Source organism: Centruroides sculpturatus, unplaced genomic scaffold (genome assembly GCF_000671375.1).
Source record: "Centruroides sculpturatus isolate CEXI.00-Female unplaced genomic scaffold, Cexi_2.0 scaffold1371, whole genome shotgun sequence".
In the NCBI taxonomy this organism is placed as follows: Eukaryota; Metazoa; Arthropoda; class Arachnida; order Scorpiones; family Buthidae; genus Centruroides; species Centruroides sculpturatus.
Window position 1 is genome coordinate 189,211 of NW_019385556.1, and position 13,935 is coordinate 203,145.

Sequence of the window (13,935 nt, forward strand, 5' to 3'; positions counted from 1 at the left end):
AATGTAGTCAAAAATATTTATTAATAGTGCATACACAGTACAATATGTGGTCTATTTGCAATGACTGCTGATTGTTGTTTTGAACTGTCAATATAAGAACACCTCTATTTTAGACAAGTAAAAATGCCCATCTTAGAATTGAGGAAATACAGTAATGATAGGATTATAAAATCCATTTTAAAATTTAAGTTTATCTTCAGAAATAATTTTTGGATATATTTTGCTTTAATTTTTGTTTTAATAAACCTAGAAAGTTAAAACTCAAAATTGAACACTTGTATTTGATTCAAACTTTCTAATAAATTTAGATATGTAAATAATAATAATATATTTTTTTTATCCAGTTTTATATATTCTATAATTAAAAAATATATTTTTTTTACAGAATAGCCAATTGTTAGTATTACAATTACTATGGAAGAGCATTTACTTCCAAAAGAACAGCAAGAACATCAATGGGGTGAGAGTTCTGCATTCATCAAAGTCCATCCAGAGGTATATATTTTTAAGAATAAAATTATAATTTAAGAAATTATCATATTTACAGTAAATTCTTGTTACTGTCAATCCCCATGAGCTTCCTTTAAGAGTTGACATTAACTAATAATACTAACCATAAGAATATTATGCAATTTTGGCCACAAAGAAAGTTACACTTCAAATTAATGTTTCCAACTTGTGGGAATTTTCAAATTAAACAAGAAAAAGGAAAATTTTACCTTAATTTATTTTTTGTTATCATGAAGAAATAGAAATATTAGGAATGTGAATTGTGCTAGTACTTTTTTTAATCCAAAGGATGAAACTATACATTCTCAGCACATGTTGCATCAGTTAGTAAATGCCATTTTGGATATTTGAGGAAAATTGTTATTTAATAAATTGAAATTCTATTCCAGTTCTTTAATACTAATTTTAGATTAAATGATTTTGATCTTCTGATTCTTCAATTAAATTAAAAACATTGTTATTAAAAGTGAGCTCTTCAAAAAGATGTAATTTTGATGATAAATTTTTAAAGTAAGTTTTTTGATACAGAAATCTGTAATTTACACATTTTTGTATCAAAAGACTTATTTTAAAAATTCAACTTTTAATAGTTTTATATTTTTCCACTTCAAAATATTGATATGAAATGGAGAAGTATAAAACTATTAGAAGGTGAATTTGTTAAAAGATTAAACTTTTTGAAGAGATATGGAACAATAAGAAATACGAAGGATTTTGATAACAAACCAGTGTTTTCAAACATAAATAAATTAGCTGATTTAATTTTAGTGCTTCTACATTCAAATACCAAAGTTGAAAGGATTTTTCCTGTTGTAAGTGATGTAAAATTTGAGAAATTACACAAAACTTTCAGTAAATGATGTACTAATTGCAAATGAATTGGATTGATGGGATAAGACAATGTAAACTTGTGGGCAGTCTTCCAAGGATCAAATGCCTCATGAGAATTTTCTACAGGAACTGGGCCCTCTGTTTAGGATGTTAAATGTGTGAAGGGTTTTACTTGCAGAAAATTTTTATGGTCCAAACTGTTGGGCAGGTGCAAACTAGGGGTCATATTTCAGTTTTTGGTAATTTTATCCACTTGGCCATTGGAGAGTCCTAAAATAACATAATCAACTAGGTCAGCAGTTCGCAACCTTTTTTGACTCGTGTACTCCTTGACAGTCCATTTTCCTAAATTTTATTTTCCATTTCCACTAAGTTTTATTTTGTGTATTTATCAACCAATGATGCCCTGGCCAATTAATGTATACAGTGCTGTACAATTACATGTGAAAAATGATGTTTTTTTTTTTAATTGAAAATTGTGAGGAAGGACAGATAAATATAACACTAAGCATTGAGTTCCATGACATTGCCAAAGACCTCAACATAGAATCCAATTACAGTAATACTTCAACTTACGTGAACCCGGAGTTATGCGATTTTCAAATCTTGTCAATTCATCTTTTGTTTGAGCGTCACACAATTCTTGATTACTCACTCCCCCCACACTATTGTTCAACTTGCATGTTCGGATGTGTCGCACGGAATCGACACATAGCTACAATTTATTTTATGTTATTTATTTCTGTGTTTGTTATATCTATGGAGACTTGAGAGACCCTATGTGGTGATTTCTTGTAACCATGAACGAATCAAAAGATGAGATAAGATTAACAAGAACATTTATTAGCTTACATACATTCGACTTGGATTTTACACAAATTGCAAAATTGTACCCCGACTTACACGAATTCAACTTACGCAGTTATTGCTTGGTCCCACCTATTGTGTAAGTTCAGGATATTACTGTATTATTATTATAGTATATTTGTTGTTATTTTTTTTTCGCATATTCACAGTTGGGAATTGCTGAACTAGATGCTAAAGTATAGGTAAACTGTAATCAGTGGAAAGGTAAATAGCAAAACATTAGTCTGTTGATTTACTATTTCTTTTGAAATTTTGATTTTTAGTATTTTCTTTTTTGTTACTGAATATAAACAGACATTTTGTATACATGTTTGAAGTTACAATAGTAAGATGTAAATCCAAAAACAACTTTAAAATCTAATTTTATTTGAATTCTTTGTGTGGTCATAATAATATAGCCAGTGACTATATTTTAATGTTAAAATTTGTAGTGGGAGAAAGATGGGAGATTTCATAAAATAATATGGAAAAAACAGATAGGTTTTAATTAAAAAAAGTGAGAATTCTCATTAAGGAAGGTTGGCAACATTGTACTGCATAATTATATTAATATTTCACTATATATTTTGTTGTAAGAGTATAATTTTTGTTTTCAGATAAATTTTTTATACAAAAAGTCATGAAAAAATATAAGTAATTAAGTAAATTTAACAAGAAAAACTTCTAAACAAATTTTATATAATTTATGAAAATATCTATTTAAAATTGTTACTTGTTCGAAATATTATTTTTTCATCATATTTTAAAATTTAAGAAGTTATATTTTTGTTATTAATTATGAGCCGCTCACTTGCCAAATCGATTAACTCCACAAAACAAAAAGTATAAAAATTGTGAATATAAATTATTTTTTAAAATTCCTTTTAAACTTTAAATTTAAATAAACATTGCAGAATGTATTATATATTGTTTTGTGAAAAATTTGAAAATAATAATGATTGTATTAAGGATTTACAAATGGAGTTAATCGATTTGGCCTGTGAATGGCTCATGTATAAGTATACTGTTTATTTATTAATCAATAGTTAGCAAGTTTCAATAATTTACTTAAAAACATTTTAAATAAAAAGTGATAATTTTGTTAATTTATTTAACAAAATTATTACTGGAATTGATGATAAGGTATGAATATGTTTTTGAATTCTTGATGTGTATAAATTGTCAGAAAATAGGCATTTCATGTTACTGAAATAAATGCTTGTTATGAATGATTAAAGGTTAAACACTCGTTTACAGGTACTGGTACAATATATAATAGACTCACAACAACCTTTAAGTGACCAGTAAAATATTTAATTGAAAAACAAACGTTTTTGACCGTATTTTTCAGTCTTCTTCAGGTTAAAAGTTCCGAGATTTGAAGAGCCGTTGTGCTTAAGGATTTATTCTATTTTATTATTTATTGGTTAATTTATCTAATATTTTCATTTTAAATATAAATGTAAAATGTTTGGACATTCTGTTGTTAGAATGTTAAATTTTTAAAATAAGTTTGAATGCAGTTACACCTGAAGATGGCCTATTCTATTAGGTTGAAAATGTTAGTATTTGTTTAATAAACATTTCTCAGCAATATGTTTCATGTTTCATTAAGTGTTTAAAAAGGCTGAGTTTGCTATTTGGTTGGTCCTCAATACTTACTTTAGAAATATCAACAGAGAAAATACTGTCAGATTTGTTTTAGCCAAACTTTTTGAATAAAAGAATTAAATAAGTGTATAAAAATTTCACTCTATGATAATATTAGGAGATTAAATAATTACACTTTGTATTATTTATTAATATTTAAAGATTAAAAATTAAGCACAGATAAAATAATATAACAAGTTATGATATAAAAAATAATATAATAACAAATCTATAAACAAAATGCTTGTAGGTACAATAAAAATTTAAAAAAAATGAAAATAAAATTTTAAAAAATTTCTTTAAAAAATTTGAGATTCCAATCCAGAACACCAAAGAATATCCACTCAGCAGTGACCAACAGATATATCTGTCAAGGGCGATCGTGTGGCAGTGGTGTAGGACAGATATATCTGCAAAAATCTTTTGTGGATATCGCCAAAAACTACCACAAAAAAAAATTTCACATATAAAAGGAATTATGTAACAATAAAAAAAGACTTTTCTTAACTAGACATAACTGTTTACAAAATCTTATTCTGAAACAGTAATGAGAAAAAACACATGAAAAAATACTTTAAAAAAATTTCCCACGTTTATTCTCCTCTATATAGGGATAGCATAGCACTATACCTGACTACTTATGAAAGGATATGCATTTGGAGACCAGAACACAACCACTACATCACCCACTCTTATGAATGTGTTTTTACTAGAGCTTATAAATCCAATAGCTTAAAACTGGTTCCTTTTCCCAAGCATTTTTGAAAAGGAAAGGAACCAATTTTAGTTTACATAAAACTTACGTAAAGTTTTATGTAAACTTTTGTTTTAAATATGAGATGTTTAAAAGTCAGATAGTCATTTGGAGCACTTTCTTTGTAAGTTCAGTTTTGTTTTTGAAGTCAAAACTATTTATTTGGAACTTAAATATGTTTAAACCACCTTAGGAAACCCTGGACAGTTCAATTACAGATCACTCTCAAATAATAAATTGTTATAAATATTTTAAAAATTTGTAGTAATAGTAATAAATAATAATTTGTGTCATTTCTAAAGTTATCTCTCAGAGAGAACATATTGGCACAAATTGCTTCTTGACTATTCTGTTGTACTCTCTGCATGGGCTTCTTCACTTTCCTAAAAAATTTATAATTGCAGGAGCTCAAGTCTGGGATATAGGGTGTGCATTTCAAGGTTTTTCCATTTCCATAGGTATTTTTACCTATGGAAATGGAAAAACCTGTTGGTTTGTGTACAACAACCAACAGATGATATTGTGCATTATCATGCAATATGATGGGTTTTCTTTGAATCAGTTTTGATTGTTTTTGATGGAATGCCAGGTGTCGATTCTTACCCAGAAAAATTCTGTAATACCATATGTTTTTGTTGTTTTATCTGCAACAGCATGAGACAAGATTAAATGTTCATAGTTGTAAGCAATAATCATGACTATCATCTGCAGGACCTTGTTTGAATTTTCTTGATCTTGGAGAACATTATTGCCTTTAATCTAATAACTTGCTTTAGTTCAGGTTAGTAAACTTGTGCTCATATTTTATCTACAGTTAGGATGCACCTGAGGAAAGCATTTCTCATTTCCATTTATATTATTCAAGATGCACTGTTGCAGTTATATAGCATTGCCACTAATGCAATCCAATAACACAACAAATCCAACAAATGTAATCTATTTTGATGCAACTTTCCATATACAGGTAACTCGTATAACACGGCACTTCTATAGCACGGATCCACTCTAACATGGTTCGAGAATTGGGTAAAATCCTTGTACAACATGAAATGTAATTAATTTTCACATGCCGAAGTACTAATAGTTCATGAAAATTATTATTTTCGTGAACTATTAGTACTTAAGTAATAATACTTAAGTTAGCTATTAGTATGTGAATTTTCTTTTTCTGCCTTCTGTTGATACACATGATCCTTCTTGAAACTTGTTTCAGTGTTGCCAGATCTCGACACTTTTGATTTTGGTGTTGCCAGATGTTTTTCCATTATTCCATAAATTGCTTTATTCTTCATAAGTGCTTAGCACCATATAAGGAAATTTATAAAGATCTTTTAACTAAAAGCAAGCAGTCTAAAATAGCAAATTTTTTGTAAAAGATAGAGCATGGATCTGAAGATAATACAGAAAAATGCTCAGAGGATAAGGATAACTTGCCAAAAAGAAAATGCCCTTGGTTAATAGTGCTTAGTGATGATGAGGAAAACATTGTTTAATTTATATCAATATGTATCACTTAAGAAAATTTTAATAAAGATATTTATATTAATTATGAAAATATAATAGCATGCTTTTTCATTTTTTGGAACCTAATCCCTCTTTTCGTACTAGTTCTTTGTTTCGTATAACATGGATTTGCATAACATGGCAATTTTTTGGAACATAACTCCTGTGTTATACGGGGGTTACCTGTATATACTATCCCTTAAAGCATTTGCATGAGTTTTAACCTCAAGATTAAGTATTCTTTAATTAATCTACAGAATTACCCTCAATGCATTGTACAAGTGCAAATCTTTTGGATAAACTTCTGGCTAAGTTAACCAGCTAATTTTAGGTGGTTAAAATTTATTCTGTATCGTAGTAAAGAAACAGGATGGCTAATCAGCTCTGATTCCAATATGGGTAATTTGTATTTAGACTATTTAAATAAATTTTATTTTAATAATGGTAGAATATTTTAAAAAGTTTATATTTTAAATTTTATATAGTGAAGTTCAAGAATCTGTTTAGATTTAAAATGCCACAGTTTTATATTAATTGTCAAAATTAAGCAAATCTTATTTTATATTGCATAAAAATTAACTATTTTTGATTATAAAATGCATATATTAAAATATTGTAGATAATATCTACCAAATCTACTAATGTATATTTTTGTATATATGCCAATTTGGACTGCACTTTGGATTACTCATTTTTGCTTCTCTATCTTGTTTATCTATGCTTTTGGTAATACAGTAAGAATTATTTTTAGTTGGCTAGATGATAGCTATTTGCCAAGTGCAGTGACTAGTTTATTGCTTAGTTATGATAATATTCAGTTATTATATATAGTTATTAGTATGGACAGTTATTCTGTAGTTTAAATGATAACTCATCCAATCAGTCCTTATTATAGTTTTCACACTTATATTAAATATAATTACCTTTGAAAACAATTAACTGTGGAAATCTTTGCTTTTAAAGAACTCTTCTCACATATCCATTTTTGATCAACATCCAGCAAAGCTTTGATTACTTGCATATTGATCTGATTGATACATTAGTAGATGACCATCTCCATGCATATATTTTTGTTTACCCTTGTGAAATGCATCAGCCCACTTGGCTGCAGTTCTATAGAGTTGATAAGAGCAAAGCTTTATTCCTGCAGGCTTTCTTTACTTTGGCATAAATTCTTACTAATCAAGCATGACCTGAATTTGTATAAAACGTTTGTTCCTGTGTTGTAAACATCATTTTGGAAGTCTACACCATTATATCAACTTCAGTGATTTCTGTGGAGTGATATAATTATGTAATCAAATGTCTATTAAGAGGTAAACACATACTAAGAAATGCAATCTCTGTCTAATTTTTGATTTTTTCAGTAGGGTACTGAGATCAGACCTTTACTATTAATTTTGGATATTCCTTGTATTAGTATTTGATATAAATAGAGCATTTGAAAATAGTAAATTCTTTTATTGTAGAAATATTTGAAACTACTTCATGGATATTTGAAATACATTAAAATTAAATGACAAAAATAATTATAGCCTTTACTTTACTCCAACAATAAACATTTCTATAGAATTAATGTTTTCAATCTATTTCACAATTCTTCTTCATACTTAAAAAAAGAATATAAATATATATTCTATGTATATGTAAGAATGCATATGTGCAAGCAAAATAAATGCAAGTAAGCATTATTTAAATAACCTTGGATTATTTGGATTAGACCAACATAAAAATATTTGTCAAGATAAAAAATATTTGAAGTACATAAAAGTTCTCAGAATGATTAAAAAATATGTATGATAAATACAAATTAGTTTCAAAATTAATGTATTTTCTAACAATTAGAACAATACAAAAATTTGATTATCTGAAAGCTTTTGAGAAAGTTTTTATGCATTTTTGTTATGTGACTACTATAAAAAATTTAATGGTATAAAAAATGATTTTAACTGTTAATAAAGAGTAATTAGTAATAAAGAGAAAAACATGAAAAATTAAGAGAGAAAATTACTTCTTATGATAACCAAACTTATTTAATTTTTAAAAAGTGTTTTTGGCTCAGGAAGAATCAAAAACAAAATGTTAAATATAATATAGTTATAAAGTATTATATAAAATAATTATACAAGGAGATAAAAGAAAAGTAGAACTCACAAAGTTGCTGTGAGTCAGCTTGTTAATTTTGCTGTGAGTTAATGTTGCTGTGAGTCAGACTTGGTGATGATGAGCTGATGGTACAACAAGCAATTCTGACTTACAACATCAGCAGAATTGCAAAGTTTGAGTCATTTTGTCATCAGACTTCTTGCACTACTACTAATGAGTTCATATCTATTACATTTTTCTTCTGATCAATACAGTGTTAATACTATATATATTAGAGAGTAATTAATTAATGCAGTGGTTTTCAACTGGTGTGCCACAACAAAATAGGGTGCTTCAACGACATTTCAAGGATGCCACAAAATGTTGCTTGGCAGTGCCATAACACTAATTATGTGTATTATTAAAAGTAAAAAAAATTGCAATAACTCTATATTGATAAAGTAGGAGTGCTACAAGAAAAAATTACCAAGTTGGGGTGTCACTATTAAAAATAGGTTGAAAAACACTGAATTAATGGGTTAATTAGTTATCATCAGGTGGAATTTATTATAAATATATAAAGAAGGCATTTAAATTATTTTGAATTAGCTTATGGTCTATTTCTGTAAGATAATACAAAAATAAAAAATTTTGTTATAAAATGATAATTTTTATTCTATTTAAAAAAATCAGATGAAAATTAATCTTATATAAGTTATTAAGAAGTTATAAGAAATTTAATGTTATTTTAAATTTTATTATTTAACATTCAAAATAAAATTAAATATTTTTTTTCTGTAGGAGCCAGAAGAAGTTCTTGTTAGCAGTCCTTCTCCTTCATTAACTGCAATTTTAGAGACTGCATTTAATACTGCTGCTTCTCAATCATCTTCCAGTCTTCATAATGGTAATTTTACTTTTTTATTTTATTTCTTCAAAATATATTTTTATAAAAAGTTGTTGTTTATAGCAAATACTTTTACGAACTGCTTACACATCAACACATCTACAATGAATCTTTTAAATCTGTAACAAATATTTTCATTTCAAATGAATATTATGATATAATTTAAGCTGCAACTGGTGATAATTGTATTTAAAATTTTTAAAAATTATAATTTAAATGTACAAATTTAATTGAATTAAACAGCCTGATAATGGTTGGTAAAAGGAGCTGAAAATGTTTGCTTGAAATAACAATCTTTTTTACTGGTTTTAAAGATTTGTTGTGGATATGTTTTAGAACAAAATTTATATTTTAATCTTTCAATATATTTAATGTTTTATTAGAGTTATCTTTTTAAAATTTTAAAGATATTTCAATTAAGTATTAAACTATTAATACTTTAATATTAGTAGAAAAGATTGAATTGAGAAAGTTGCATTGAAGAAATTAAAAATAAACATTACATTATTGTAATATTATGAAATGGAAAAATATGTCACATTGTAGAAATGTAAGAGTCTGTCAGTCTCTGCTAATATATATTTATTATTATGTTTCATTTTTTATTTGAAATGTAGTTCAAATTTTGGTAATATATTTCAAAAAAGGAAATTTTTCCAAATTTGTACAGAGTATGTTACTTTAAGTCAGTTTGAAAGTCAGTGTGAGTTATCTGCTAATTTGAAATTGCAATTACAAGTCTATGCACCATCTTTTCTTTGTCTAAACTTACTAACAAGGGGAACCCGGGAGGTTGTCATTACTGATTTTGACAAAATTTTATGGATGTGTAGTATTTACTCATACTTAAACTCTGCCAAAGACACAGAGCCCACTATTCATGCATTCTTGAGAAAATCATGATTAAACTTTTTTAGAACTATTAATGTCTATGCAAAAGTGCCATTTATGTGTTCATGGTCTGGCATGATTAGTTAAAGTGTTGCATAAAGAGCATTAATATACAGGTTCGAATCCCATATGAGAAATTTTTCTTTTACATTTATAATTTATTCTTATTGTTATTAAATTTGTTATGTACAATTTTTATGCCAGTTTTAATTATTGCATTTTAAATTTATTATTCTTTATAAAATATCAGGAAATTCAAAAATTATTTTTGAATTCAAAAATTATTTTTGAATTTCCTAAGTTTTTGGCTCAAAAAATATAAATGCAATAAATACTTAAAATTACTGTTTCACAAGAATATGACAACATTTTGGGTAATACTTATTATAAAAATAATTAAAACATAATGGTTTGGTGATGCACAAATAATCATTGCTATTTCATTCACATAATCTTTAAATTTTGTTTTAATAGCAGAGGGTAGAAAACAAACTTCAATAATGTTTTTGAAAATATTTCTTTTGCATGTTATTTGAGAGCATATTTTAACATGTCACAAAAAGCTGGTGCACCCAACTGGTTAAGAATTAGAGAGAGTATTTTTTTAGCATCTTCATGATTTGCTATTTCTCTCTAGGTTTTAAGGAGATAGTGTACTAGTGCTCATTGATTCCATAGGAATATCTATATCTTACAAACCAAATACTGTATAAGCGAAAACATTTTCTATAAAAATTTGTCTGGCATGCTTAATGGTTTTATTTATACTGTCCATCATTGGGGTTACTGATGAATGAAAAGAGAGAATCCTAGCTGTCAACTTTGATTGCTTCCCTTTCTACATCAAAGGGACCTACTTGATGAACTATAGCAATGTCCTTACCTCTCCAGTAAAACTGAAATCAGGCAGAAAACATAATCTTCATCTAGTTTTCTTTCCTAATTAGATTAGACCCATCTATCTACTAATATATTATACACAGTAAATAATATATTTTTTGCTGGAAAGAGTACTGATGGTGTTGCGCTGCATATTATAATATATTCCTATCCTTACATATGAAATGTAATGTAAATGTATTGATATGTATGAGAACCTACATGACGTTAAACAATACAAAATATGATTGTAATGTTATATGTATTTTCTAAATATGGAGTGATCAAAATAAAAAAAAATAAATTTTTGATGACTTTAGAAACTATATATGCGATTCAATCTTGCATATTAATGCTCTTCATGCAATGCCTTAACTAATCATGTCATTCCATGAACATGTGAATGGCACTTCTGTATAGATGTTATAGTTCTAGAAAAACTTCAATTGTGATTTTTTTTGAGAATACCTGAATAGTGGGTCCTGCAGCTTTGATGGAGTTTAAGTACAAGTAAATACTACACATCCAGAAAATTTTATTGAAATTGGTGATGACAAGAGTTCCCCTTGTAAGTGTGTCTTTAAAGAAATCATTAAAATTTTTAATATTCATCTGCTATCATAATTTTTCTGAAAACCACTGATCCGAAAACGGAAGAAAATTCACCTTTAATTTTCTTCCATTTTGTAATGTCAATCTACATTTTAATTGCTATTACAGACACTTCTACTTGAACTTGTATCTTGAAAGCTGATTAATTTCTGGTAATTTCAATTTTAGGGTATGTTAATTCTCTACAGTAAATAAGTCTTAAGTGATCAACTTTCAAACTTGTGTCATTGGATATTGTAGAATTTATGTACATTTTTAGTAAAATCAAGAACAATGATGATAATGGCCATTACTTTATATACTGCTTATTTACTCTGCATCAATGGTTCCCAATTAGTGGTATGCGTACCCCGGGGGTACGCAAAATCACATTAAGGGGTAAGTGCAGCAATCTAAAATCAGTCTATTTAAAATTTAAATGCATGAGATGAAATAATCAAAAAATAATTGGGTGGACCATCAAAAATTTGGCAATTTACAACACGATGTTGAATGCACAAATTTGTTTATTTATAACTGAAAATATTCTCGAAATTTCATTAAAAAAATGCATTTGTGACAATACCTAAATGAAATTCTTATGCTAGAAACAAAAATTGTACAATTATCATTATCATCATGTCAACAAAACGGCAATAAAATATTTACTATCATTTTGAACAACATACCTCTGCAAGAGCGGATTTTCGGCCATGACAAACATGAAAACTAAACATTGTCACCGACTTCAACTTGAAGATGACTTGAGACTGAAGCTGACCAAAAAGCAACCAGATTTTAAAAAGTTGTGCAAAGAAAATTGTGCACATTTGTCACATTAAAATTAAATAACCTCATGTTATTTTCATTATTATTAGAATTGTATTTTAAAGGTAATAAATGTAAAAACAACTTATTTTATTTATCACTAGCTGTCTACCCACAGCTTTGCCCGCATTATATCGAATTTTCTCATGGGAGTAAGATATTTTCTCGCAGTAAAATATAGACCATGTCCATCTGCAACATGTAAGCTATCTCTGTGCCAAATTTTATTAAAACCTGTTCAGTGGTTTAGATGTGAAAAGGTGACAGACAGACAGAATTACCATCAAATTTATAATATTAGTATGGATTAATATGAATTTCTGCTATAAGGGGTACGCGAGTTTAAGCTCTTTTATGAAGTGGTACGCAGGAAAAACTAATTGGGAACCACTGCTCTACATCCAATAGGACAGTTCTTCTCACCAACAGTTATCAGAAGGGTTTGTAGTTGTAATTTTAATTGTAATTTCATTTTAAAAATTTTGAAAAGGAAATAAATTTAGCTTGTAATCTCTTTAAACATAATTTGGCATATCTGATGAATACTTTTACTTTAGAAATAAATGCACTTCTGATCTTATAATTTAGTTTTAAGAAATTTCAGCTACACCATAAAAACATTAGGCAGCATTTACATAAAATTAAAAATGAATGTAATATATTATATCCATTTTTCATTCTTTATAAAAATGATATAATTTAAATTTTTTTAATATCAATATAGGTTAGGCACAAGAAAATAGATATCCAGAAATTTTGAAATAATGTTTATAATCGTATTGGCTGTAGATTATAAAATAATTAAAATAATACACAGTAATATGACTTTTTTTATATTATGTGACTATTTAACAACAACAACTGTGTCTTAACCCTTACTTTAGATCAGTCCAGCAATGCAAAAGTTCACCTCTTGGACTTGGAAATTGAGCTAATACATAAGAAAATACTGTATATCTTGGCAGATAAGACAAGGTATAAATTTTCATCAAAGTTTTATAGTTTTATCATATATCTGTCCTATAAGACAACAAACTATCAATGGCCTATGAATTTAGTTTATATCAGCCATCATCATCTGAATAATAATACTGTATAGTGTATATGGAATTATGTCCTATTTGTAATTTTTCAAATAAACAAATTTTATTTTCTTGCATCTAGCAGTACTGCCTTGCGATTGTTGCAAACATTGGCACAGATTCAGCATTCAACATTCAGCCAATGCCAGTATGACCTTGACTATTCGCAAAAATGTAGTATGGGCTATTCTATTCTGTGCACATACCCTACTCTATTCTAGTAAATAATTACGGTTTGTCTGTCTTTTTATAATGGTTTTAATTTATATAAATTTTAATATAATTTTTTTTGTATCTGTCCTGTAAGATGACCCCAGATTTTGGAGGCCTTTTTTTAATCATTCAACTATCGTCTTATCTGCTGAGATATACGGTAATTACAAAAGTCTACCACAAGCCAATGTACCAAGCCACTTTCATGGCATCTAATTCTGATCCCAGGAGATACAAAACTGTGACCTTTAGGGTCCTTATAAACTGAGTGCACACTCATTGGTCTCTTAAGGTAGACACTAAAGAAATAAGCCATATTAGGAAAATTGCCTTTAAAATGAGTACAGTGTAAGTTTTATTTCCAA

The 13,935-nt window shown here is 27.5% G+C and overlaps 1 protein-coding gene across 1 annotated transcript; it reads left to right on the forward strand.

Annotated features, from left to right (window-relative positions):
* The first annotated feature begins 316 nt into the window (after nt 1-316).
* LOC111640108 lies at nt 317-13,511 on the forward strand. The gene is made up of 4 exons (XM_023386110.1): nt 317-495; nt 8,981-9,086; nt 13,160-13,332; nt 13,440-13,511. The coding sequence occupies exons 1-4, from the start codon at nt 415-417 to the stop codon at nt 13,509-13,511; spliced, it is 432 nt and encodes a 143-aa protein (XP_023241878.1). The 5' UTR covers nt 317-414.
* Nucleotides 13,512-13,935: the final 424 nt, after the last annotated feature.

What these genes read in the sequence shown, in the direction of transcription:
- LOC111640108 (XM_023386110.1), top strand. Translation starts at nt 415, where the DNA reads ATGGAAGAGCATTTACTTCCAAAAGAACAGCAAGAACATCAATGGGGT. An exon ending in ATCTTCCAGTCTTCATAATG is followed by an intron (nt 9,087 to 13,159) that starts GTAATTTTACTT and finishes CCCTTACTTTAG; the next exon opens with ATCAGTCCAGCAATGCAAAA. An exon ending in ATCAATGGCCTATGAATTTA is followed by an intron (nt 13,333 to 13,439) that starts GTTTATATCAGC and finishes TCTTGCATCTAG; the next exon opens with CAGTACTGCCTTGCGATTGT.